The following is a 27749-nucleotide window of genomic DNA, read 5'->3' as shown; positions in this document are numbered from 1 at the left end:
CTAAACAGCCATTCATCAAAGATAAAACACCAATTTTGCTAAACAGCCATTCATCAAAAGATAAAACACCAACTTTGCTAAACAGTCATTCATCAAAGATAAAACACCAATTTTGCTAAACAGCCATTCATAACAAATACATGACTAACATATACATTTACTGCACAGGGCCGTGCCGATGCGGTAAGCGGGGTAAGCGCCGCAGGGGGGCGCTATCCTCTGGGGGGCGCCGCCGCTGCATGCTTACCCTGCCCTCCCGCTCCCATGTAGGAACTGCCCGCCCTCTTCTCCCCCACAAGATCCCGTTCCTTTTTTTTTTTCTTTTAAATTTACCTTCCTCCGGCAGCGCAGCGTCAGTGAAGGAGGCGGCGCTCCCAGTCCCGACGTCTCTAGCCTTCCCTTGTTGGCTGCTCACTGCCCTGCCTTCTTCTGATGTCATCCTTGGTAAATTTAAAAGAAAAAAAAAAAGGAACGGGATCTTGGGGGGGAGAAGAGGGCGGGCAGTTCCTACATGGGAGCGGGAGGGCAGGGGAGAGAGGGGAATCGCTGCCTTGGAGCCAGGCAGGTGCGGGGGGGGGGGCGCCAACTGGTAGTCTGCAGGGGGGCGCCAGAGACCCCTGGCACGGCCCTGTATGAAGTCTCATTTCCCCCTTTCCCTGCCTCACCTCTGCAGGCTCTGTCCCTTTCCCCATCCCTGTGTCATTCTCTACTCTCTACTCCTTCTATGCATCACCAGCCCTTACATCTCCTCCCTCTTTGGTTTCGCGCTTAAGTCTCGGGCGGGGGGACGACACTGAACTGGTCCATACAGGGCTGTGCGGCCTGCCCTGTGCTTGCTGTTCGCAAATAATGGTAAAAAAAAGCCTGAACAAAATTAAATTTGAGTGAAATAACAGCCAAAACGACACAAAATTACAGACTTCCCTGTCTGTTCTAGGAAACGAGGTAGCAGGACTAATCAGACCCCTTCCTTAGGCAGCATCGTGGAAATGATACAGATGCTCATTTAGGAGAGGAGAACAGGTTGGGAACTTGGAAGGTCATCGCATTGACTAGCAAAACCTTTGACGTGTCTTAGAAATGTTATGGGGCAGAAGATGATATGTCTATATCTATGTGAATTTGCACTATTTAGTGTATGATTTGCAATGTTATGTTATGTTATAGATGATTAAGACAATTAAGTGAGAATAGAAATGGGCAAATGTGGTTTGAATGAAGTTAGGTAATGATTTTATAATATAGGAATTTTTGCTACAGTGAATAAGTTCACTGAGGCAATAAAAGGCATATTTGAATACGAAGAAGGGACTAGAGTATTTTTGCAGTGAACAAGTGTCTTAGAAATGGCAAGCTGAGAAGCAATCCTGAACTTTCTGCTCTTCTGTTTGTGTCTGTTTAGATCACAGAACTGTGCGGTGTGAAGCGGGTAGGTTACTTTGGTCCGACACAGTTCTGCGTTGCCTTGAAACTAATCGCTGCGGCACAGAATGGCTTCCCAGTGTGCAAAGAGAGTATCAAGGGTGGTAAGTAGCTTCGCTTCCAAGCTCGGTTCCTTTCGACAGTGGTGATGTACCATCTAGGGTTACCATATTTGCCGTGATAAAAGAGAGGACACCCGTCACAACCCTGTCACACCCCGCCACACTCCTGCACTGTAGTGTCACCTTGACCCAACCCAAGAAAGCCGGATTCCCTCCCTCTCCCCCATGTATGCCCCCTCCCCAATGTTTTTTTCCCCAGCCTCTCTCCACCCACTTTTTTTTATAGCGCACTCCATGCACATCCCCTCCCCTCCCGTATCTTATCCTGCCTGGTAACCCAGTGGCCTCTTCGCGGCAGGAAAGAGCCCCCTCTTTCCTGCACGATGCTGCCGTAGACCTCTCCCTCCGGGCGCCGCCGCTTCAAAATGGCTGCCAAGAGTTTAAGCAGTGACCTCGCAAGACTTGTTCGGAAGTCTTGCGAGGCTGCCACTTGAACACTCGGCAGCCATTTTGAAGCCTCGCCAGGAGCGAGAGGTTTGCGGCAGTGCCGGGCAGGAATGAGGGGGCTCTTTCCCTCCCTGAAGAAGCCACTAGACCAGCAGGGCACAACGATAAGGTACAGGAGAGGAGGGGAGGACAGGACACCCTGAGGCCTGCTCGCTCGCAAGCCCGGACAAATGGGCAGGCTGGCAAAACCTGCCTGGACGTTCTGCAGTGTCCTCAAAAACAGGACATGTCCGAGTCAAACCGAACATATGGTAACCCTAGTACCATCCTTAGACAGAATTTAACAAGATCTCTTCTTTTGAGCATGCTATTTTCTTAAACTTTGTTCTAATCCCTGTAATCCCCCCATTATAATGGGGATTACTAGACTGTTGAGCAATCCCTCCCTAGAGTCACTGGGGGGAGTGAAGTGGTCGTAAAGGGAAAGCAGAAGCCCAGCCCCAAGCAGTGGCATAGCCACAGGTGGGCCTGGGTGGGCCGGGGCCCACCCACTTAGGGCTCAGGCCCACCCAACAGTAGCACACGTTTAGCGGTAGCTGGTGGGGATCCCAAGCGCTGCCAGCTGAAGACTTCCCCCTGGTGATCACGAAAACGCTACTCTGCACGATACTGGCACCTGCACATGCTCGGTTTTCAGCACACGCCTGCTGCAGACTGCCAAAGTGGAAATAAGCGTTTTCCCACTAGCTGAGATTTTTCTTGGGTGGTGGCGGGGGGAGAACACTTGTAGGATCTTTTACTAAGGCGCGCTCACGTTTTTGGCGCACTAAACGTTACAGACGCCAATACATTCCTATGGATGTCTCTAACGTTTAGCGTGCGCTAAAAACGTGAGCGCGCCTTAGTAAAAGATGCCCTTGGTGCCCACCCACTTCTTGCCTAGGCCCACCCAAAATCTGTTGTCTGGCTACGTCCCTGGCCCCAAGGGGAGTGTTTATGGGAAAGTGCTGAGTGAAATGTTCTTGTTTGTTGAATGACAATAGGAAAGGTGTTTAAAGTTAATATTGTTGTTGGGGAGAGCATAAGGTCTTTGGTTGCCTCTACCCCTGCCAGGACGCTTGTAGAGAGGGGGTTGTCCTGGATGGGCTCGAGAAACTAAGGCTGAATAGGTGGAGGATTCTGCCAGTAAAGCATTAACTGTGAGGTGGAGGAGTGCTTGCTCCAGGTGGGAAGCGGTAGAAACCAGCCTGGGCTGGGAGCAAGGACAGGAGAGAGCCTGTTGGAGCCAGAGGTAGTAGCCTAGAGAGGTACAACCTTTGGGGAGAGAGTGGACAGACATGGAGGTCTGATCCTTAGTGAAATTCGCTTGCTGCACCAGTGCTGCAGGCCCAGAAAGGATAGATATTGGGAGGGCCGCCGAGGGACTGGGCCGGGCCCGGGGCACCACCGCCGCTGCCCCCCTCCGTCCGCCACCGGGCCGGGCCCCCTGCATTGAAATCACAGCGCCTCTCACCTCCGTGTGAAAGCGCTGCAGGCAGCAGCAGATCACCTCCCTCCTTCGGGACTCCTTGCCTCCGTGTGTCCCGTCCTTGTCTGACGTAACTTACGTGAGGGCGGGACACAGAGAGGGAAGGAAGCCCGAAGGAGGAAGGTGATCTGCTGCTGCCTGCAGCGCTTTCACACGGAGGTGAGAGGCGCTGTGATTTCAATGCAGGGGGCCCGGCCCAGTGGCAGATAGTTGACGATGGAGGGCGGGTGGGACTGCGGCGCCGTGGCCCCCTTGGAGACCTGGGCCCGGGGACTTTTGTCCCCCCTGCCCCCCCCTCTTGCTGGTCCTGGGTATTGGAGAGGAGGAGCTGTAAATATGTACATACTGCAGGATTTACAAAATTTGGACTGGAGAATTTACTCCATACCCCTGAATTTGGGTCTGACATAATTGAATCATATATCAAGTTAGATTACAAATTAACGTGTTTTATCGTGAAAGGATTTCAACTGCCTGTTGCAGGATTTTCAGTAAAGTCCTGGTTTGTTTTCAGTTAAAAAAAACAAAACAAAACCTGGACTGGAATCTTTTCTTTGCATGAGAGTGAAACTTCCTAGCTCCTGAACTAACAAAGAAAAGAGAATAAAATCCCTGGCTTAACACCCTACAGCAGGGGCGTAGCCAGACCTCGGCGGGAGGGAAGGCCAGAGCCCAATGTGTGTGTGGGGGGGGCACATTTTACCCTGCCTCCCCCAGCTGCCACCCCTCCCCCACAGCTTCCAACCCCCCCCCCACATCTGCCGCCGCGAGGTACCTTTGCTGGTGGGGGTCCCCATCCCCCGCCAGCTGAAGCGTTTATCTGTCCCATGCTACTTGCTTCCTCTCCTGTTTTCAGCACGCCGTGCACTGCACGCTCAGTTTCATTAAAAATGACATCATGCACGGCGCGACTGGAAACAGGAGAAGGAGGCAAGTGCAAGGCCAGCACGGGACATATAAACGCTTCAGCTGGTGGGGGTTGAGGTCGGGGACCCCTGCCAGCCAAACCAGGGGCCCCAGAGCCAATTTGGTGGGCCCAGGCCCCCGTGCCCCCCCCATAGCTACGCCACTGCCCTACAACCTTCTGGATTTTTGTTCGGCCCCGGCTCTGGCCTGTGCTCAGCTCTGTGTTTATTTTCTGGCTTACACACTCTAAAAAGTATAACCAGATGTGCAACAGCCCATTTTACAGCAGTGGCATAGCCAGAACACCATTTCTTTTTTTTGGGGGGGGGGGGGGAAACTACGGAACTACGGTGAGCACTAGGTACCCCATTTCTCTTCCCTCCTGACTCCTCCCCTCCCAAATTAAAATTACCTTAGCTGACGGGGTTCTGGATATCTGGAGCCAGCCCACTCCTCCTACAGTGTGACTGTCAGCTGCTTAAAGTGCCACTGCTGACGTGCTCACCACACGCATGCTCCCTTCATGTGTAAAGTAGAGCATGTGCCTGATGCCAATGACACCGGTGGCACTTTAAGGAACTGACAGCTAAACCAAAGATCGTATTGACACTATATAACCAAACCCTCCCTATCTTCGACCCCTAATGTGCCTGAAACTTAACCTACCTTACTTGACGCTAACATCAAATTGTATTTGTTCCCTACCGGACTTGGCGATCGCCTTTACGGTACTATGTAAGCCACATTGAGCCTGTAGATAGGTGGGAAAATGTGGGATACAAAAGTAACAAATAAATAAATGATTTAACAGGCCAGAAATGGCTGCTGACCAGTCAGATCGCTTGTTCGTGGCCATCCAGTCTTTACAGTTGCCCCGCCCGGCAGGGTACGGGTTACACTGTAATATCTGCATGTGGGATATCTGTCCTCAACCTCAATGAAATGCTTTCTTATGGAGTGTTGAACAACCCCTCTGTAACTGGAGTCTTCTGGGGTGTAAGCTTGGCAAGATGGTTGAAGATCTCCTCACGGATCCACGCCTCCCTTTGGGCTTCCATCACACTTATCACCTGGAGGGGGACATACGAGTACAAAAACCGCCATAGGTCCCACACCAAGCGCCCGAGGTAGTGATCTGCCCTGCTGAGCTTGGGTAGTTTTGTACTAGGCTGCGCGTTTGGTCATGCTATTCTTATAAAAAAAAACTCAGGCTACGTTAGAAGAAGGAAAGGAATCTTTATTTCTCACTAGCAACGGCACAAGAAATACTATTGGCTCTTGGCATTAGTAGTTTTACGGAACAGAATCTAACAATAGGAAGGAAAGTTTTATTCCTCACTGTCCTACAAACTTACAATGGTCATAGAACAGAGAGAAAGAAAGAAAGAATCTTAGCTATAGAGAATTAGTTTGTATGGTGGTGGGGGAGAGTACCCCCCACTGGAAATAGGACAAGGATATGAAACTCTCCTGCCATCCGGACTATTTCAGAGTCTCTTTAGATGAACAGTTACTTATATACCCTTCCCATCTCATAAAGGACCACCTCCTTTATCACCCAATCAGCAGTCCTGCAAGTACATAGGAGACCTGTGATAGGGCCTTAGTGTCCTTGCCACACCTCTGCTCAGTAAGAAACAGTTGGGATGTCATGACAACGGGGGGGGGGGGGGGGAGTGTCTTGTCAGTTTGTTTGTAACAAGACAGTTGGGATGTCATGGCAATGGTCTTGTCAGTTTTTGGTCAGCCAGAAATTCCTGTCTTGCCACTCTCAGTGGAAACTCACAGAAACACAAACAGAAATAAGCAGACCCAAAAGAAAATGCCAGAATATTCCAGAACACTAACTAACTAAATAAATTGTTAAGATGTGCTAAACCCAGATTCAACACAGCACTTTTTAAAAAATATTTTTTTCATTGGGGAACGCCTTTGACAGTACTATGTAAGCCACATTGAGCCTGCATATAGGTGGGAAAATGTGGGGTACAAATGTAAGCAAAAAAAAACCAGCACAAAGGGCCTTTAAAAACAAAAGGGAACACAGTTCTTTCATTAAAAAAATCCTTTAATAGTGAACTTTGATTGAAGAAAGACCCGACACGGGCCGTGTTTCGGTGCTACCGCACCTGCGTCAGGGGTCACACCAATGACAAAGGAGGTTTCAACAGACTAATTTCAAAAGGCTGATGAATTTCCAAAATTTTGTGTGATATGTGCCTCGGAATGTAAGGCAGTGCTGAACTCATGCACATAGACGGTGTAAATCTCCGAATAGAATGCAAAGCTCTCACACACCGACAGTGTAAGTCTCAAAGGACTTACAAATGTAACAAATAAATAAATAAAATTTCTCATGTTTGATCTATTCTTACTGTACACCGCCTTGAGTGAATTCCTTCAAAAAGGTGGTAAATAAATCCTAATAAATAAAAAAAAATAAATAAAAATTAGCATAGCCTAGAATCAGCCCACCTAACATTTACATCTGCCATAGATCTGGTATAACTGTAAATGTAATTGGGAGCCACTTCCGTGTCCTGTGACTCCTGCCCATGCTCTGCTCGCTTGTAGGTCTCCTTGCAGGCAGTTATATGCTATTGCACCTCTGTGTGCCCTTATAGAATAGTGTGTAGGGTACTTCTGCATGTAGGTGCTAATTTGCTCTGTACCTATGTTAGAGCCCGACCGAAACCAGGATCTTCGGTTTCTGCTGAAACTCAATCTGCGACCGAAACTGGCTGCTTGGTTTTAGCAGAAACTGAAGCTGAGAATGAAACTACTCCCTCGGACCTGGACCAGGACCCCCCCCTCCCGACAGCTCCCCCTACCCCCTAGCAGCAGTTCCCACGTCTGTGTGGACAAGGGGCAAAGAGCCGCTGGTGACTATATATTTATAGAACTGCTCTTAACGTGTTTTATTACATGGCTGCATTTTTTCCATGTTGAACCTGTTTGTGGGCCCAGTAAATACTACTTGTTAAACATCTTACACAGACATTCAATGAAAGCAAATTTGTATTCACTCTTGTGCATGACATGTTCTGGGGTATCAGTTACAACGACACAGGGAAGGTTGGGACAAGTTCTGCACAAACAGTTGTGTGAAATGCTGAACGAATTAGAGGCAGATGCACTAAAGCTTAATGAGCCTTTAACGACCCTCCAATGAGGAAAATTTGATCCGTTGCATGCATCAAAGGGCTTTTACCGAGGAAGCTAGCAGCTAACGAAAACGGAATGGAGATGAGCAATTAGTGTGAAAACCCCATTGAAACGAGATGCACTAACCTTTTCCGATTGCCTTTACGCAGGAAAAAGGCAGGAAATCTAACGAGAGGTCTGGACCTCTCGTTAGGACAGCTCTGTGCCAGGAAAAATCATTAAGTGAAAAAATAAACAAACTTTGAGCCAATCCCAGCGCATTAGCAGAGCTAAAAGCGCTGTGATTGGTCCAAAGGACGTCAGAAAACACATCAAATAAAAAAAGGATCGGGAGGGGGCAAGGGTGCTCATCAGGAGCGTTCTGTATGGACGGCCATGCCCCCCCCCCCTGCTGCTCCCCACTGTCAGCCACTTCCCCCCCCCCCCACGAGAAAGCGAAATTCTAGCAGCCCCGGTCCCCCTCCCTTCCTGTTCTTCTGTTTTGCAAAACTAACTCCGCCTCCCATCATTCCTCCGCCCCGTGCACCCCCCCGCTGCTCCCCACTTTCCACCGCTTTCCCACCCACCATGAAAAAGCGAAATTCTAGCAGCCCCGGTCCCCCTCCCTTCCTGTTCTTGTGTTTTGCAAAGCTAATTCCGCCTCCCGTCATTCTTCCGCCCCGTGCCCCACCCCCCTCCACCGAGACCCCCCTCCCTATTACCGACCTGAGCAGCGCCTCTCACCTCTTTCTGAAGCGCTGCACGGGCAGGAAGATCTGTTGTGTTGGTCGCAGAGTATCCATGACGTCTCTTCTTCCCTGGCCTAGGCCCTGCCTCCTTCTGACATAACGTCAGAAGGAGGCGGGCCTAGGCCAGGGAAGAAGAGACGAGCGCCCTTGCCCCCTCCTGATCCTTTGTTTTTGGATTTTGCTGACCGGGTAGCCACGTGTATGTGTTGTGGCTTTTTTTTTGTTTTGTTTTGACGTTTGCAGCATGCGCAGAGCAGCCAGCAAAACGCTTGGCTGCTCTGCGCATGATTTAGGGGCCGATTACCGATGTGTATTGTGATTCTTTGATACATTGTACGTTTCAATACCGATCTGAGCATGTGTGACTTTTTTTTTTTTTGGTGCATTCTTCGTTTTTTAAAAATCGTTAGGGACTTTAACGATTTTGATTTTTTTACGTTTGGTTGCTGCATCTGCCTCTTAGTCCATAGCAGATATTTCCAACCAGGCCTGATGTTACACATGTTGGGAACCAGGAGGATAGAAGTGGGAGAAGACCCTTGATCCCATCTTCTCTCTAACCGTAATCCTTTCCTGTGTCCTCTCCCCTCCCCCAGACTGCTCTCCTTGAGCCTCTTCTACCCTTCCCCCCTCCCCAGTCTGGCTTTTATTCTTCTGCCTCCTCCATATTCTCATAGCATCTTCCAGGTTTTTTTCTCCCCCTCCTTTCTCAATCTCCAAGCCTCCTAAAGGACCTCCAGCCTTTTCTCTTGTGCTACACACTTCTTCCCAGCTCCGTCCTCCCTTCCTTCCAGCTCTGGTGCTATCTCCAGTTTGCTTCATGTCTGAATTACAAGGGGCTGAAAGGTATTAGAGCAGGGGTTCCCAAACCTGGTCCTGCAGACAGGGCCACCAAGAGGCAGAGCTGGGCCCGGGGCAGGGCTGGCAGCGCCAGCCCCCCCCCCCCCCCACTTGAGACAAAGCCACCAGGCTCCCCCTCCCACACTTAAGACGCAGCCTCCGGGCCCAAACTGGAATGCAGCCACCGCTGCTGCCCCTCACTTACTCTTGGGCTGCCATGAGATCTTAGCGCTGAAGCTGGGAGGAGCTGACGCACTGACATGGGGGGGCCCCATCCCCTATTTCAGTGCGTCTGCTCCTCCCCAGCTTCCAAGGGGGGGGGGGGGTCCCAGCACTGTGGTCTGTCTCTCACCTGCTCCAGTGACCGGTTTCCAATAGGAGCAGAAGAGAGACAGACCCCGGGGCCTGGTGTTGGGCCCCCCCTTGGAGGCTGGGCCCGGGGAATTTTGCCTCCCCCCTCGGCAGCCCTGCCCGGAGGCACCCCAGCCAGTCAGGTTTTCAGGATATCCACAATGAATATTTATGAGCGAGATTTGCATGTACTGCCTCCACTGCATACAACTCTATCTCATGAATATTCATTGTGGATATCCTGAAAACCTGACTGGTTGTGATGCCCCCAGGACCAGGTTTGGGAACCACTGGCATTTATGCACTGTGTAAAGTTTTATTCTGTGTATCTGTTCTCCATTATTGCATTGTTCTGCCAAAGGAATGATTCTTTCATTGAGCTTGTGCCCTCCCATGCTAGTTTATGCCAGGTGAACATGGGAATCGGACACTGTTGTATACTGTTAGCAAGGGTCAGCTTGCTAGCCTGCACACAAGCTCATGAATGTGGCTGGAGGTGTTATCGTACTGTTGCCCATCTAAAATGGTCTAACTCGAGTTTCATCCCTTTTTTTTCTTTCTGCTACTGAAGAGCTGCCTCTTCCTCATTTTATGACCCTGAAGCCTGATAGTGAGCCAGGACCTGGGAATCGAGCTCAGTACTCGGACGTTTATGGCGCTAAGGTGCGGGTTCCTCCTGCATCCCTGGATACGAACTCTTTCAAAGGGCCTGTAGAAGGAGAGAAACAGGTAAAGACGGCTCAGATCTTAGTGGATGCTGCAACGTGTTGCTCCGGGAAAATTTAGTTTGTCTACCGTCTTCCATAGCTCCTGCAAAATCCCCAGTGAACAGGGCCGCTGAGAGACTAGGCCAGGCCCGGGGCAAGGCTGCTCCGCCTCCAACCCCCCACTGCCCCGCCTCTGCTCTCCTGCCGCTGCAGTCTGCGGTCTCACCTGCCTGCCTCCAAGGCTCCGGGCCCCCTTCATTCAAAGCGGCAGTCGCAGATCGCCTCTCTTCTGGCCTTCCCTCCCTGTGTCCCGCCCTCATCTGATGTAACTTCCAGTTTCCGCGAGGGCGGGACAGAGGGAGGAAAGGCCAGAAGAGAGGTGATCTGCGACTGCCGCTTTGAATGCAGGGGGGCCCGGAGCCGAGGAGGCAGGCAGGTGAGACCGGAGACTGCAGCGCTGGCGGCCTGACCCCGGTGCCGGGCCCCCCTTGGAGGCCTGGGGAATTTTACCCCCTCTGCCCCTCCCTCTTGGCAGCCCTGCCAGTGAACTGTGCCCTTCTGCAACAAATCCAGTAGTTGGAAAGTAAGGCTAGTGTTGGGCAGACTTCTACGGTCTGTGCCCTGAAAATGGTAAAGACAGCTCAAGATTACGTACACATATTTTGGTATTTCATCTACTGTGTTACTATTCGTTACTCACGGAAGAGTCACAGGAAGCAGGAGGGGGCCAAGTGATTGCAGCACTAGACTGAGGAGTTCAGGACTCCCCTCTGCCACCAGCTCTGTTAGGCAGATGATGAAAAGCAAACGCCGGCGCTAGAGGCTGTTAGCGCCGTACTAGCGCCGGCGTTTGCTACCGCCCCATGATCAGAGCCCTCGAGCGCATGAAACAGCGCGCTCGAGGGCTCTTAGCGCAAGTAGCTTGCAAATGCATGCTAATCAGCGTTTAATGCATTCATCCCCAATGATCAGCATCCAGCGTGCCAAAGATTGGGTCGCTGGCCGCGACAAACCCTACGCCAGCTCTGAGCTGGCGTTAGGGTTTGCAGATCATTGGGGAAGAATGGTGAGCCCTGTCCAGCATGCATTTGCATGCTGGCAGGCCCTCATTCCCCCCTACAACAAACCTGCCACCGAGGGCAGTTAAGGACGTCCAAAATTTGGCTGTTTCTGTGACGGGACAGTTGAGGACATCCAAAATTTGGCCATTTCGGCAATGGGCAGTTAAGGACATCCAAAATTGGATGTTTCTATGAGAAAGACGTCTTTCTCATAGAAACATCCAATTTTAGACGTCCTTAACTGCCCATTGCCAAAACGGCCAAATTTTGGACATCCTCAACTGCCCCGTAGCTATACCTCCGACACCCCCTTGAAATTTGGTCGTCCCTGCAACAGGGCAGTTGAGGACGTCCATCTTCCGATTTAAAGATGGGCGTCCTTCTCTTTTCATTGGTCTCCAGCCCAGACCTGTCAAACAAGTGCGGGAGGATTGTGCTGAGCGCATGCTCAGGCACAATTCTCCCACACTTCTACCCCATGATCAGAGATAGTTGCGCTGCTTAAATTATCTCTGATCATAGGTCTAATAGCGCCCCGCACTGTTCCAGCGCTATTTTAGAGCGCTGTATGGAACAGCGCGGGGCTTTTGATCATCTGCCTGTAAGTGTTTGTCTGGAAGTTTTTGAGTTAAAAAGAAAGTCAGTAAAACCCTGCAGAACTCTAAGGGTCGACATGCTTGTCTTAAAAAAAAAAAATAGTCTCTTATTACCAATGTGACTTTCAAAAACATGAGAATCTTCCTGACATTGAATTTCTTTCTGTGTTTTCTGTGATTCTTTAACGTAGAGTATACAAACCAAAAAAAACACAACTGGACCTTCAAGACTGAGACAACAGGAGTCCTTTATTGAGAGATGACCTGACGCGGGTCGTGTTTTGGTGTCAACAACGCCTGCCTCAGGGGTCTAATTATAAAACACATATAATGTAGAGTGACATAAACATGAAGATAAAAATAAATAAAAGAATAATATTAATATAAAATTATTCTTAAGAAATATAGATTGGACTATACATAAATAATATGTATAATATAATAAAAAAACATCACCATAAAAGATCTGTATAGAGGAGACACTACAAAATCAACAAAAATAAAAACTAAAAAAATATATCAGTATAATAATTAAAAAAAACATGCATTAAAAAAATGATAGATAAGTCAATCAAGACATCAAACGTCAGATACCAAATACACATGAAAAATAATCCTTTATATCCAATTATAATAAATAATAAATCTACCAAATATAGATATGAATATGAATTGTAATACAGTGCTGACTTTGTGTGTCATATTTATTTTAAAATATTTTGGTATTTAAAATAAGGGTAAGTGATAGTTTAAATTAACACATCTAGATTTGAAAATGAGTTTAACTTGCAGTATAATGTTGAATTATTTGCCATATTCAATTACAGGTTATTTATGCGTCTGTATCTTCGTACGTCACTCCTTACGTCACCATTTTTGGCGCCATTTTCTCTGTTTAAAAGACAAGCCCGCCCCACTCACTTTGGCAGTTTTTCATTTGACCAAAGGCGTTTTTACAGGAGTTTCATCAAAATATCGTGGCTGTCCTTGTGGACAGACGACATTTACTGAAAGATTTTATTTCCTCTGTTTGAGGTAAGCACCAGATGGTCAATATTTACCTTGGCAGCATATAGATAACTTATTTACTGATGGCGTCAGCTTGCTGGTAGACTAGGAACTATCAGGCTCTAGGCGTGTGAGATCGCCGCTATTATATTTTGAGCGGACCCTAGTGCTTTACTGCAACACACTTTAGCGTTTTATTAACGGCTATAAACTAATGATTAAGGTCGCCGTCTACATGCACTGTGTTAAGATTAATTCTGAGACTCCCTCTCTGCTATGCTTTTAAAATAAATCCTTGTATCATTGCACTTCAATTATGAAATTATTTAAAGATTTTTTTCTCAATATGTGATTATACAATACATATAGTAACGTGAAATCTAGAATTACTATTGTTCGTTCTCATCATTGACGCAATACCTTAAGCCCAAAGCTTACAATTTTGGTTTCCTGTTTGCACAACTGAGTACAGTTAACTTAGATACTACACTTGAGTTGACTTATCTATCATTTTTTTATGCATGTTCCTTTAATTATTATACTGATATATTTTTTTTATTTTTGTTGATTTTGTAGTGTCTCCTCTATACAGATCTTTTATGGTGATGTTTTTTTTATTATATTATACATATTGTTTATGTATAGTCCAATCTCTATTTCTTAAGAATAATTTTATATTACTACTACTACTACTATTTAGCATTTCTATAGCGCTACAAGGCGTACGCAGCGCTGCACAAACATAGAAGAAAGACAGTCCTTGCTCAAAGAGCTTACAATCTAATAGACAAAAAATAAAGTAATCAAATCAATTAATGTGTACAGGAAGGAGGAGAGGAGGTTACAAGTGGTTACGAGTCAAAAGCAATGTTAAAGAGGTGGGCTTTCAGTCTAGATTTAAAGGTGGCCAAGGATGGGGCAAGACCCCTGATGGCGAACCTATGACACGCGTAGCCATTTTCGATGACACGCGGGGCCGCCGCAGTGTGGTCTGCCCTCCCTCCTCGCTCCCGGAAACTAACCTTAAAGCCTCCTTTCACATCGCAGCAGCAGGGCAGGCCACTCCTTCCTTCCGTGTCCTGACCTCGCCTGACGTAATGTCCGCGAGGGTGGAGCACAGAAGGAAGGAGGAGAGGTCTGCCCTGCTGCTGCTTGCTGCGACGTGAAAGGAGGCTTTAAGGTTAGTTCCGGGCCCGGTAGCGGGTGGAGGGGGGGCCCGGCGACCTCAGGTGGGCAGCGATCTCGGGTAGGGGGGGCCCGGGGGCGGTCCTAGTAGCAGTGATTTTTCTTGAAGTGACATACCACCCGAGTTATGCTCGGTTTTTTGGTGAATTTTGACACACCAAGCTCAAAAGGTTGCCCATCACTGGGCAAGACTGTCACTCTACATTATATGTGTTTTATAATTAGACCCCTGAGGCAGGAGTTGTTGATGACGAAACACGGCCCGTGTTGGGTCATCTCTCAATAAAGGACTCCTGTTGTCTCAGTATTGAAGGCCCAGTTGTGCGTTTTTTTTGCTTGTATACTCTCTGTGTATGCCGTATTACCCTCTCTGTCTGCTCTATTCTTTAACATAGAAAATGATGACTCTTAGAAACCATGTGGCCTATCCGGTCTGCCCATCCATACAGGGGCAGCCCGACCATTAGGCCACCTGAGGCGGGGGCCTCAGCCGGCACTCAATCAGGAGTGGCATCTTGGAGAGTGGCTTTGTGGCGTTTTACCTCATCACGGTGATGTTCCAAACCCGGCAGTGGCAGCAATTCCCATATGCTGCCCTGTCACCGCTGGCAACCGCCTCTTCCCTTTACTGCGGCCCGCCTCTCTGAAGTAACTTCCTGTTTCGTCAGAGGCTCAGGCAGCAACAGTAAAGGGAAGAGGCGGGTGCTGGTGACAGCAGGGCAGCATACGGGAATCGCTGCCGTGTTTGGATCGTCACTGTGATGTGGTAAAACGCCCGGGGGGGGGGGGGGGGCAGCATCTTGGCCCAGGGGAGGGGCAGGATGTTAGCTCCGCCTCAGGTGGCATCTTGCCTTGGGCCGGCTCTGCACCCATACCAATAATTAAGTTATACAATCCCTTCCTCTCCCTTAGAAATCCTCTGTGCCCCTCCCGTGCTTTCTTGAATTCAGATACAGTCTTTGTCTCCACCACCTCTGCTGGGAGGTCATTTCACACATCTATCACCCTTTCTGTAAAGAAATGTTTTCTTAGATTACTCCTGAGTCTATCCCCTTTCACCTTCATCCTATACCTTCTGTCAGACCAGATTTCACAGCCCTCAGTGGTCTCACTTACATGGTAAGTTGAATCTTCAAGGACCTGCGGTGATGTGACCTTTTCTTTGTAACCTCTGGTGTCAAAGTTCAAGATTTGTCTGCATAACTTCAGGAGTTAACTGGACAAATCATAGCTTCTCAACACTGCAGCCCGTAATGAGTTGTCAAGACAAAATGTAAGCAGATAAGAGTAGAAGGGGAGGAAGATTTTTGAGGGTGTGGCACACTGTACTTGGGTAGTGGTGATATTTGCACTGTCTGGTTAAAACTGACTGGTTAAGAAGTCACATTAGTGATCAGTGGCGTAGCTATGGGTGGGCCTGGGGGGCATGGGCCCACCAATTCTTGGCTCAGGCCAGTGGCGTACCAAAGGGGGGCGGTTGGGCGGTTCGCCCCGGGCCACCAGGCGCACGGCACCCCCCCCAGCGGCGTGCACCCGGGGGGGGTTCTTTCATCAGGGGGGGGCGCTGCACCCGGGGGGGGGGCGAGGCGCATCGGCGATCCGCCCCGGGTGTCAGCCCCCCTAGGAACGCCACTGGCTCAGGCCCACCCTGTACTGGCCTCCAAAACAGTTCAGCAGCAGCTGCCTCATTTCCCTCTCCTCCACACCCAGATCTGGCATTTGCCTCCCACTCGCAGCTCCACAGCATCTCCCTTCTCTGTTCTACCTCAGCACATTGTTCAGCAGCAGCAGTGATGTATATCCACCTCCTCCATCAGTCGTAGAGGCTTCCTTTTGCCCTGCCCTAACTGACATCACTTCCTGTTTCCTCCCTGGCAGGACGCAGCAGAGGGAAGCCTGCGGGGCTGGCCAGGCAGTGGATGTACATCGCTGCTGTCAAAAGTACTGAGGTAATGGGGGTAGTTTCAGCGAGAATGAAGATGCTGGGCACCCCTAATAATTCTAAAGTTGGCTCCTATGCCTCGGGAAGGGGGGGGGGGGGAATGCTGGATCTGGGAGCGGAGGAGAGGGAGAAAAATGCAGGACAAAGGAGGGGGGATTTTGGAAGGCCCACCCATCCAAACTCTGGGCCCACCCAAAATGAAAGGTCTGGCTACGCCCCTATTAGTGACTGTCCTAACATTAATTGATTGACTTTACCCAGATGTATTTGGTGGCCCAACTTAACCAGATAAGTTCTCTGAATATCTGGTTAAAGGTTCACTGGGGATAATTTGCTGGTTAACTTTAACCAGCTACCAGCCTCCCATATCTCGATTTGAATTCTGTGACATTTGCAAGAATCTTGAATGCAGGAGGACCCACCTGCTCACTGTTTTTTTGGGCCCATTCTGAAAAAATGTCTGGTAAGATGGCGCAGTACCAACTTTGGGTAGCACTTATGTTGGTTGACTGACAGGTTCCACAACCTATCAAAATCCAGTTCTCATTGACAGCAACAGCTCTTCACGCCACCCTATAAATATGTGTGGAGCATTTGTTTTCTCTCTTCCCGGCCCCTCACTTGTACATACAGAACAAATGGTCAGACTCTGGTATAGATTGTTAATGGGACAGAGTCCTGATTCCTGTAGCTTTAACTAGTAGGATAAGTTCTCTGTAGGGTCCACCTTTGGAGAGTGTCTTAAAATCCCTAGTTCTACTGGATAATTACATTAATTCATCTTCCAAGAAACACTGAACCTAACTGCCTGGTTTAGGCAAAACAGCGAAGATGACTAAGAAAAACAAAAACAAAAAATAATAAAAAATATGAAAATATAAAAATAATAAAATGTATATATTTAAAAATATAAATATAAAAAAAGGGGACGACACTTTTTTAATATAAAAATTGAAAAATATGTACCGTATTTTTCGGACCATAAGACGCACCTAGGTTTTAGAGGAGGGAAATAGGAAAAAAAAAAATTTGCTTTTTCCCTCCTCTAAAACCTAGGTGCTCCGGTGCGTCTTGTCCGAATCCCTCCCTCCCGAGTTCGGGATCACCCTCCCCCCGGCCCTGTCACCACTTCTCCCTACTCACGCGATCTTCCCTGGTGGTCTAGTGACGTCTGGGCAGGAAAGAGCTCCCTCTCCATCCTCCTGTATGCATTGCTGCCTGAGTCTGATGGTCTCGGCGAGATTCAAAATGGCCGCCGAGAATTGACGTCTCGGGGGCCATTTTGAATCTCGCCGAGACCGTCAGGCTGCATACAGGAGGATGGAGAGCAGCGCGTCACTAGACCACCAGGGAAGATCGCGTGAGTAGGGAGAAGTGGTGACAGGGCCCGGGGGGAGGGTGATCCCGAACTCGGAGGGAGGGCGGGCGGCCTGCCAGCCGGCCAGCCAAATCTCTACCTTCGGACTATAAGACGCACCCCCCATTTTCCTCCCAAATTTGGGGGGAAAAAAGTGCGTCTTATAGTCCGAAAAATACGGTACTTTATTAACCATAGAAAAGTAGGGAGAAAGGGACTCGACACAGCTATGTTTCGGCCGTTCAGGCCTGCGTCAGGAGTCTTCTCACCATGTGATGGTTGCTTATTCTATCCAAATATCAAAGGAATTTATATATCTCTTATCAAATATTGAAGCGCTAAAATACTCTCAAAATAATGTGGAGCGGAGTCATGGCCTCACTTAACTGAAAGTTTCTTGTCTGTTCTTTTTGTCTGTCTGTCTGTCTTGACTAGGTTTTAAACCCCAAGGATTACCAACTCTCTTTCTGGTGTCTCTCTACAGAGCTGAAAGCCCCTGGTGACATTCTTTAAATGGTTATTAATATTAGTGCTCAAACCGTCTTAGAATTTCTCTTTGGTTCTTTTAATGTAGGAAACAAAGTCTCCTCCCTTGTCACCCCACAGATCACCTTCTGCTTCGCCACTGAATTACCAAAGCTCTCCCTTGGGTTACAGTTACGTCAAAGTGAGGAGTGGGCTGGAGCAGCAGACGCACACAGGTAGGAGAGAGCAGCTGCCTTCTGGATTTCTCCGAGCTCCCTGTTCTCAAATGCAATTAGGGAGCCCTTCCGCTAATTTCCTTGAGCTAATTATCTTTCTGTTTTAGGGAAATGAGTGGGTCTTTGCCTTTGAATGTATCCTGCAGCCTGCTCTCTGATTATTGAATGCAGTCTTCCCTTTCCTGTTTCTTCTGTTAAATTGCTTCTGCTATTTTCATCTGTCATCGTTGGGAATAGGCATCCAGGCTACATCAGCCAAGTCTGGATTTTGTGCAGTTTCTGAAAGGTGAATAATTCCCTTATACTTAGTCTCTGTAGGGTCGATGCAGAAAGCCTAGCCATGTGGTTACTGAGGATTGTACATGAAAGTTAACGGCCAATCAATGTAGACAGGGATTGAGCACAGGTCAGTGGCGTAGCTACATGGGGCCACGGGGGTCTGTGCCCCCTTCAAAATTCCTCTGGACCCCTGGTTTTGCTGGCGAGGGTCCCCAACCCGTGCCAGCTGAAGCCTTATTATTATTATTAACGTTTGTATAGCGCTACCAGACGCATGCAGCGCTGAACACCTGACACAGAGAGACAGTCCCTGCTCGATAGAGTTTACAATGTAAAAATACAGACAGACCAGTGGCGTTCCTAGCCTGCATGGCACCCGGGGCGGATCACCGATGTGCCCCCCCCCCGGGTGCAGCGCCCCCCCCCCCCCCACGGCGAAATGACACCTCCCCCGGGTGCACGCCGCTGGGGGGAGGGGTGCCACGGCGTGCGCCTTTCGGCTCCGAAAAGTTCGCTAACTTCACTCGTTCGCTGCAGCTCCCTCTGCCCCGGAACAGGAAGTAACCTGTTCCGGGGCAGAGGGAGCTGCAGGGAAGATAGCGAACTCAGAGCCAGGCACGCGCCGCAGCACCCCCCAGCGGCGTGCACCCGGGGTGGACCGCCCCCACCGCTCCCCCTTGGTACGCCACTGAGACAGACAAGGCAATTAAGGGCGAGGAATGTACTGGGTGAGAAGGAACAAGGATAGGGGAATTGAGTAGTGGTTAGGAGCCAAAAGCAGAGGTGAAAAGGTGGGTTTTCAGCATAGATTTGAAAACAGGTAGAGATGGAGCTAGGCGTACAGGCTCAGGAAGTCCATTCCAGGCATAAGGCGCCGCGAGGGAAAAGGAACGAAGCCTGGAATTAGCAGTGGAGGAGAAGGGGGACGACGAGAGATTTGTCCAGCGAGCGGAGATTACGGGGAGGAATTGCCTGCCCTGCTCTTTTTTCCCCCCTCACGTCCTGCACGCTTCTTTTAGTGAAATCCCTTTTTGCAGAAACAGTAACTCGCTTTACTAACAGGAACTCAAAACACAGTTCATAACAGTCAACTTGGTGTAAACACTTCAGGGATCCTTAAGATGTATTGGCAGAGCTTTAAACCTAGTCTCCAGTGATAGCAGGGCGCTTTTCTAAATTCACATTTCAGTCTTTCCAAACAATGATTATCTTTCCACCAGATAGTACATAGGGTTATTTTCTCATCTTGATAAGTTTCAGTCCACAAACACAGAGGTACACACAGAACCTTTTATCTCACATTTCTCCTAATTGCAACTGGAACAGGTTACTTGACATTGTCCTCAGAATCAGCTGTCGATTCTCAAATTTAGGTCTAGTTACGTGGTAACTCCGCACTGAATCCTCCTTGTGGTATTTCTCTAGTCTGGGTGCAGCAACAATGAGGGCCCTGCTCAGTCCCCTTCTCGGTTTAGTTTCCTTGACCTGGGCAAACTCTGCGTGGCAGGGAGATGCTGGATACTGGGGGTGGGGGAAGGAAGATGGGAGATACTAGAAAAGAGGGGAAGGAGAGATGCTGGATGTCTACAGAGAGAGGCGGGACATGAGGTTGTAGGGATGGGAAAGGAAGATGCTGGACTATAGGGGTAATATGGTCAATAGAATAATTTAAGTCCAGTATTATGTGTGGAGGAGTGGCCTAGTGGTTAGGGTGGTGGACTTTGGTCCTGGGGAACTGAGTTCGATTCCCACTTCAGGCACAGGCAGCTCCTTGTGACTCTGGGCAAGTCACTTAACCCTCCATTGCCCCATGTAAGCCGCATTGAGCCTGCCATGAGTGGGAAAGCGCAGGGTACAAATGTAACAAAAATAAAAGAGATACTATTGGAGATTCTACATGGAATGTTGCTACTGTTGGAGATTCTACATGGAATGTTGCTATTCCACTAGCAACATTCCATGTAGAAGGCTGCGCAGGCTTCTGTTTCTGTGAGTCTGATGTCCTGCACGTACGTGCAGGATGTCAGACTCACAGAAGCAGAAGCCTTCGCGGCCACATTGGTGATCTGCAAGGGCCGACTTCTACATGGAATGTTGCTAGTGGAATAGCAACATTCCATGTAGAATCTCAAATAGTAGCTGTTGGAATGTAATTGTATTTTACATGCATTGCCTGTCACCTATTATTTCTCTGTGATTACTCTGTGACCTCTGATGTGAATTACTTAGAGAGGTCACACAGCTATGCAACTTCCTGTGGGGGTCAGACACAGTAGACACAGCACATGCAGCACATGGAGCACATGGAGCTCATGATCTCTCCTAACCTGAGAGGATCTATGGTGGTGTGAGCATCCATTGCCATCTAAGCACATGGAAGGAGCTGATAATACAAATGTATAGTAATATGTATATATAAGCCTGTCTGATTATAATCAAACTGCAAACTGTGAGTAAACAGATGTTTTGTTACTTCAACTTTAAAGTGACTCAGCAGTGAATTATTCAGGGGTGAATGAGAGAGAGATGAAGAAAGAAATTAACATTTCTAAAGCTGAAGCTGTGTGTACTAAAATCTGCTAAATTATTTACTACAAATAATCCAACAAAAGGGTTATGGGCCCAGGGTCCAGGAATTGAAAAAGAAGAGAAATATTACCAGGCAGAAAAAAAGGCCACATTTTTCTCTTAAGTTTTAAAGGAAAGATTCAGTCTGTCTCTCTCTCCCCCCACACAGCAGACAGAAGGCTAAGAAAATGGCTGAGGGAGGAAATTCACCATTTTTCTATTCTCTCAAGGTGCCTAAATTAACTGAGTTTAATTATCAGCAGTGGGAACTAAGATTCATATGTCTCCTTCGAGCAAAAGGATTAAATATATGCTTAGACCAAGACAGAACAGCTGAAAATATGGCTGAATGGGACAATGCAAACTATTATGTGAAGTGCATGCTTTTGGAAGCTCTCTCAGAGAAACAAGCCATATTAGTGGAGGGAAAAGATACACCAAAGGACATTTTATATAAACTGAGAACTATGTATGCAACTACATATGCAAAGCAGCAACCAATTTGGTTGGCAGAGTTGAATGAAACCAAATTAAGGGATAAAAGTAAATGTAATGATCACATTATGCATCTTATGTCTTCATTTCAAAAGTTAGAACTTTCAGGAATTCCCATGTGTGATGCATTGAAAAGAGCATTTCTTTTTACCTCACTATCAAAGAAGTTTGATGTTTTTAGGTCTGTAAATGAGGCCATTGAAGGGCAATCTTTTGAACAGGCAACATCAAAACTAAGGCAGGAATGCATAATAAATGATTCTGAGGAGATGTGTTCTCAAAGTCAGTCAGAGAGAAATGAAACAAATTTCTTGGCAAAGAACAGAGGAAGGCGGAGCTATGGGAAAACTCCACCCAAGGGCAAGCTGATTTGCTACTCATGTGGAAAGGAGGGACATGTATCTAAATGGTGTAAGGAAACACAAAACACTCCCTCTAGCTCACCTAAGCCAATGGAACTAAAGAATTTTCAAACCAGGAAATGTATGAAGGACAAAGATAAACACAAGGGCTTTCTAATGGCAGAAAAATCTTTGACTATGGTAAATAATAATTCAAATGAAAGTACTTGGATTTTGGATTCGGGGAGCACATGCCATTTAACCAATTGTAAGGATTTCTTTCAGGAAATGTGTCCAGAGGAAGGTATTCTTAAAACTGCAAACGCAGGGACTGCTAAGATCCAAGCAAAAGGTATTGGATTCTTAAAATGCAAAGTGTCTAATGAAGTTAAAGAAATTCCTGTAAGTGATGTCTTGTATATTCCCCAAGCAGTTTGTAATATGCTTAGTGTATCTACATTAGATAAGAAGGGATTTGTGATTCATTTTGAAAATAGTAAGTGCACAATCTCTAAAAATGATGAAGTGTATGCTGAAGCTTTTATGCATAATGATGTTTATAAACTGAGCATTTCAGGTGAAGCCTCACATATGGCGCAAGTAAGGAAGAATGATGGTAAATGTAGTCTGGAAATCTGGCACCGCCGCCTGGGACATCGTGATTCTAAGGTGATCCAGGATCTTTACAGTAAGCAACTAGCCACCGGCATTCAGATAAGTGCAGATGCTGGTAAAATGGAGAAATGCATAGACTGTGTTACTCAAAAAGGTGTGAGACCCTCATTTCCTGCATACACAGGAAATAGGAGTAATAAAGTGCTGGACTTAATACACAGTGACTTATGTGGACCGTTTAATATCCCATCATTGGGAAATAACAGATTTGTGCTAATATTCTTGGATGATTTCTCTAGATATTGTGTGGCCTATTTGCTGAAAGAGAAAAGTCAAGTCACAGACATGCTGAAGAAATACGTAGCCATGGTGAGCAATAAATTTGAAAGAAAACCAAAGGTTCTTCAGACCGACAATGGTGGTGAGTTCACTTCACAAAGCATGCGCACATTTCTAGAACAAGAAGGCATTCAGCTTATCACCACAGTAGCTTATACACCAGAGCAAAATTCTGTTGCAGAGAGAAAATTTAGGTCACTTGTGGAAATGACCAGATGTATGCTGTCAGATAGCAATCTCCCTAAAAGACTATGGGGGGAAGCCATTCTCACAGCAGTGTACCTACAAAACAGAATGCAAACTAAAGGCGCGGAGCGCACACCACATGAGACATGGCATGGTAGGAAGCCAAACCTGTCACACATAAGAACATTTGGAAGTACAGCATATGCTCATGTACCAAAGCAAAGAAGGCATAAGCTAGATTCCACAACAGAAAGGGGCATTTTAGTTGGCTATACTCCAGGACACAAAGGATATAGAATTTTGAATCTGAAAACTGGCATTGTTGGCATAAGACATGTTACATATTTTGATGAAAACAAAAGGGTTGATAAAGGCTGGATTATCCCAGATGAGCCTTATCATCCAGAATATGAAACTAGAACCATAATAGACATGCCAGTGTATATAAATGCCATACCAAGGCAGATGTCTGAAAGCAACTCACCTGTATCTAACGAGGAACAGGCAGAGGAAGCAGACACAGAAAGGATCATTGAAGAAGACAGTACAGTTGGAGAAGGGGAATCAATTGGAGAAGAACTCTCAGATTTTGAGGATGCGGAAAGGTCAGACCAACCTGTTGTCAGACGCTCATCCAGGGAAAACAAAGGTGTTCCACCCCCAAGACTGTCTTACCTAACAAAGTCAGCAGAAGCTCAAGAGCCCTTAACATGGGATGAGATTGAGAAAATGCCAGCAGAAGAAGCTGCTGAATGGCGTAAAGCTGCACAAGAAGAAATTGATGCATTGGATAAAAATAATACTTGGATTCTTACAGAATTACCTCCTGGCAAGAAAGCTATAGGATGCAAATGGGTATTCAAGTTAAAAAGGAATGCACAAGGAAAAGTGGAAAGGTATAAAGCCAGATTAGTGGCAAAGGGATATCTTCAAAAATATGGAGAAGATTTTGATGAAGTGTTTGCACCTGTAGTGAAACACACGACAATCAGAACACTTCTGAGCATTGCAGTCTCAAAAGGCATGCAAGTCAACCACATTGATGTGAAAACAGCGTTTCTTCATGGAGAAATAACTGAAGACTTGTACATGGAACAGCCAACAGGTTTCATAAATACAAAACAAAGACAGCTAGTGTGTAAATTAAACAAAGGTCTTTATGGATTAAAGCAAAGTGCAGAATGTTGGGATGATAAATTGCATGAAATATTGACAAATTTAGGATTTAAGCAAGGTGAAGCAGATAAATGTTTGTACACTAGGTGCACAAATGGACAATATGCATACATTTTAGCTTTTGTTGATGATCTGCTCATTGCAAGCAAAAGTGAGCAAGAGTACAAGGACATTGTAAAATGTTTAAACCTCAATGTTGAGATAAAAGAACTTGGTAATGTGTCATACTATCTTGGTATAGAAATTGAGAAACAAAATGATGGTTCTTATCTTCTAAGCCAGAAGCAGAAAATAAATGAGCTTATTGAAAGTTTAGGTATGCAAGATGCCCAAGTTGTAAGCACTCCCATGATCACTGATTTTCTGAAGGATGAAACAGTAAGAGAACCTTTACCAGATAACATCCAATATAGATCAGCCATAGGTAAGCTTTTATATCTAACTACCACATACAGGGCTGATATAGCAAATGCAGTAGGAATTTTGAGCAGAAGGGTCAGCTCACCTACCAAATCAGATTGGACTGCAGTTAAAAGGATGGTAAGGTATTTAAAGGGTACCATTGATTGTAAATTAAAGATTTCAGCCAATAGTAATCCAAAACTAATATGTTACTGTGATTCAGATTGGGCAGGGGATCATTCTGACTATAAATCCACAAGTGGATATGTGTTTATGTATGGAAATGTACAAATTTCATGGGCCAGTCATAAACAAAGTATTGTGAGTCTGTCTTCTACAGAAGCTGAATACGTGGCTGTATCGGAAGCGTGCAGAGAACTGATGTGGATTGAAAAACTTTTGCTGGATTTTGGAATAGCTGAACAGAGACCAATCCAGATAATGGAAGATAATCAGAGCTGCATCCGACTGTCACAGAATGACAAGGTTCAGTCACGCACCAAACACATCGCAACGAAATACCACAACGTGCGAGAGTTGGCGAAAGAAGGGGTCATCAGTCTACACTATTGTCACACCAGTGAGATGACAGCTGACATCATGACCAAACCGTTACCCAGAGAACATTTTGTGAATCTGCGTATAAAGCTTGGACTTTGTATGAATAAATAATTGCATGACAGTTATGCATGAGAAGGGGTTTGTTGGAATGTAATTGTATTTTACATGCATTGCCTGTCACCTATTATTTCTCTGTGATTACTCTGTGACCTCTGATGTGAATTACTTAGAGAGGTCACACAGCTATGCAACTTCCTGTGGGGGTCAGACACAGTAGACACAGCACATGCAGCACATGGAGCACATGGAGCTCATGATCTCTCCTAACCTGAGAGGATCTATGGTGGTGTGAGCATCCATTGCCATCTAAGCACATGGAAGGAGCTGATAATACAAATGTATAGTAATATGTATATATAAGCCTGTCTGATTATAATCAAACTGCAAACTGTGAGTAAACAGATGTTTTGTTACTTCAACTTTAAAGTGACTCAGCAGTGAATTATTCAGGGGTGAATGAGAGAGAGATGAAGAAAGAAATTAACATTTCTAAAGCTGAAGCTGTGTGTACTAAAATCTGCTAAATTATTTACTACAAATAATCCAACAGTAGCAACAGTGGAGGAGTGGCCTAGTGGTTAGGGTGGTGGACTTTGGTCCTGGGGAACTGAGTTCGATTCCCACTTCAGGCACAGGCAGCTCCTTGTGACTCTGGGCAAGTCACTTAACCCTCCATTGCCCCATGTAAGCCGCATTGAGCCTGCCATGAGTGGGAAAGCGTGGGGTACAAATGTAACAAAAATAAAAAAAAAGTTATTATTGAAACTTGTTCTCTGACCCATCCTAAAACGAGATTCCCCCTCGGTACTGCAGGTCCTCTGGCTAGGGTTGGCTACCAAAGACTCAAAACCCCTTATGCAGGCCCTACCATGATTTCACCATAGGGCTGTCAGTAAACTCCCTAACCTCAATGACGGGGGGGGGGGGGGGGGGGGGGGGGGGGAAAGAGGTCACACCTGGTTTTCAATGTTCCTGAAATATGCAAAGTAACCCTTTCTTAGACCAAAAGCAGGTAAGTACATCCCATGCATATTGATCATGGGTATTCTGGAAAACCAATTTCCCTCTAAGCTGAGTGGGTGTCCTCCAACCAGTAGGGGGTGGTGCTTCAATATTGTGTTTTCAATCTGTAGGGACAGGCAGGCTCCCTGAAGTCATGCAGAACTTGCCTGTCTTAGTGAAACAGCACCCCCTGCTGGCAGGGCTACAGGTGGAGTGGAGTCCCACTCAACTTAGAGGGAATAGTGCCCTGTAACTTAGACTACATCAATTGAGCAGTGTACTGTAGAATGACTGTAAAGTATCCTCATGAACCTTCCCCCCCCCCCCCCCCCCCCAGCCATTTGGTTTCTTGTAATGTCCACATATGCAGATATGTGAACTCCTAAAAACTCAACTGGCTGCCCCTCAGGATTGCCGCTGCTGCCGTCCACCGCCCCCCCCCCCCCCCCCCCCGCTGCAACTCCAAATACCTTGGCTGGTGGGGATCCTGAGGCTCCGCCAGTAGAAGAAGTCTTCCTCCAGCTCTGCTCTTCACTCCGCCTCTTTGCCTGCCCTGCCTTGCCCCGCCGGCTGCTTTTTCTCTCACGTTGTGCATGCTCGGTTTCAAAACCGAGCATGCGCAGCCTGAAGGGAAAAGCAGCTGCTTGGCAGGCAATGTGGCAGAGTGAAGAGCAGTGCTGGAGGAAGACCTCTTCTGCTGGTGGGGCCTGGGGGGGACCCCCACCAGTCAAACCAGAGGTCTTGGCCTGAGGCCCTGCTGTGTCTGCTCCTCCCCAGCCTCCAAGGGGGGCCCACGCCAGAGTTTTCTCTTTCCTGCTCCTGACGCGATCACCCAGGTCCCTTTAGGAGCAAGAGACAGAGAGACCCCGGTGCCGGGTCCCTCTTGGAGGCCAGGCCTGGGGAATTTTGCCCCCCCCCCCCTCTCGGTGACCCTGGCTCCCCCAAACAGACTTCAGACTGTGCCGGCACCTATTTTTCATGCGATCTGTCGCGTTTAAAATACTCGCCGACGCTGTCTGCAGTCCACTGTCCACACCCCCCGTGCCCTCAACCTGGCTACACTTCTGCGTCTGCCCCCACCATGCTTGTTCAACCTGTACCAGAGCCAAGGCTGTAGCTGAGAGAGTGCCTGCTTTGTACTGACCTGATGAAGGGGGGGGGGGGGGGGGACGACACAGAGCTTTTTAGAACAAGTCGCAAATAAATGTCCAGTAAAAACCTCCATCAGGGACAGCTTGTTTGTCGATCCTTGTTCCAGCAGATCCAAATGGGATAACAGGGCAACCACCACACCCCTTTCCAAAACAGAGGCCCTTCCCACTGGGCCCAGGGCTCTTCTCTGCTGTCTGCGTTTCACATTTGTCTTTTAGAGGTCACCTTTCAGCTTTCCATTGAAGAAAAAAAACATGAATTCCTCCATTTCACATGGATACGCTTCCTCTTTTTTTCGCTTGGAGCTCTCAAAATACCCCTAGTTCCAGGTGGGAGACATTTTGGCCAGTCCTGGTTTTGAATTTAGATCGAAAGGCAGTGAGGTACTTGCAATCCCTGTTCCTACCTATTGAAATCAGTGCTGTGGGTCAGAGGCATAACCAGAGTTCGGCGGGAGGGGGGTCCAGAGCCCAAGGTGAGGGGGCACATTTTAGCCCCCCTCTGGCACCACCGACCCCCCCCTGCCAATGCCGACCCCCCCCGCCAGTGCCGACCCCGCCGCCACCA

At 47.5% G+C, this 27749-nt stretch overlaps 1 protein-coding gene and 1 long non-coding RNA gene across 3 annotated transcripts in view; one reads left to right on the top strand and one right to left on the bottom strand.

The window, feature by feature from the left end:
- The window catches only part of REPS2 (RALBP1 associated Eps domain containing 2), a 198940-nt gene that overhangs the window by 66728 nt on the left and 104463 nt on the right, over nucleotides 1-27749 (top strand). For both annotated transcript variants that reach the window (XM_030202300.1, XM_030202299.1), the window contains exons 2-4: nucleotides 1403-1526; nucleotides 10021-10178; nucleotides 17880-18006. In XM_030202300.1, the coding sequence (XP_030058160.1) occupies nucleotides 1403-1526; nucleotides 10021-10178; nucleotides 17880-18006 (409 nt within the window). The remainder of the gene's footprint in view (nucleotides 1-1402; nucleotides 1527-10020; nucleotides 10179-17879; nucleotides 18007-27749) is intronic.
- LOC115469539 lies at nucleotides 5898-15453 on the bottom strand. The gene is made up of 3 exons (XR_003942026.1): nucleotides 15443-15453; nucleotides 9922-9926; nucleotides 5898-5988 (listed from the first exon to the last, which is right to left on the bottom strand). It is a non-coding gene; the product is annotated as an uncharacterized LOC115469539 (long non-coding RNA).

The sequence above is a fragment of the Microcaecilia unicolor genome, chromosome 4 (genome assembly GCF_901765095.1).
Source record: "Microcaecilia unicolor chromosome 4, aMicUni1.1, whole genome shotgun sequence".
Lineage (NCBI taxonomy): Eukaryota > Metazoa > Chordata > Amphibia > Gymnophiona > Siphonopidae > Microcaecilia > Microcaecilia unicolor.
Note: the sequence above shows the minus strand (reverse complement) of the source record. Positions and strands in the feature narration are given on the sequence as shown.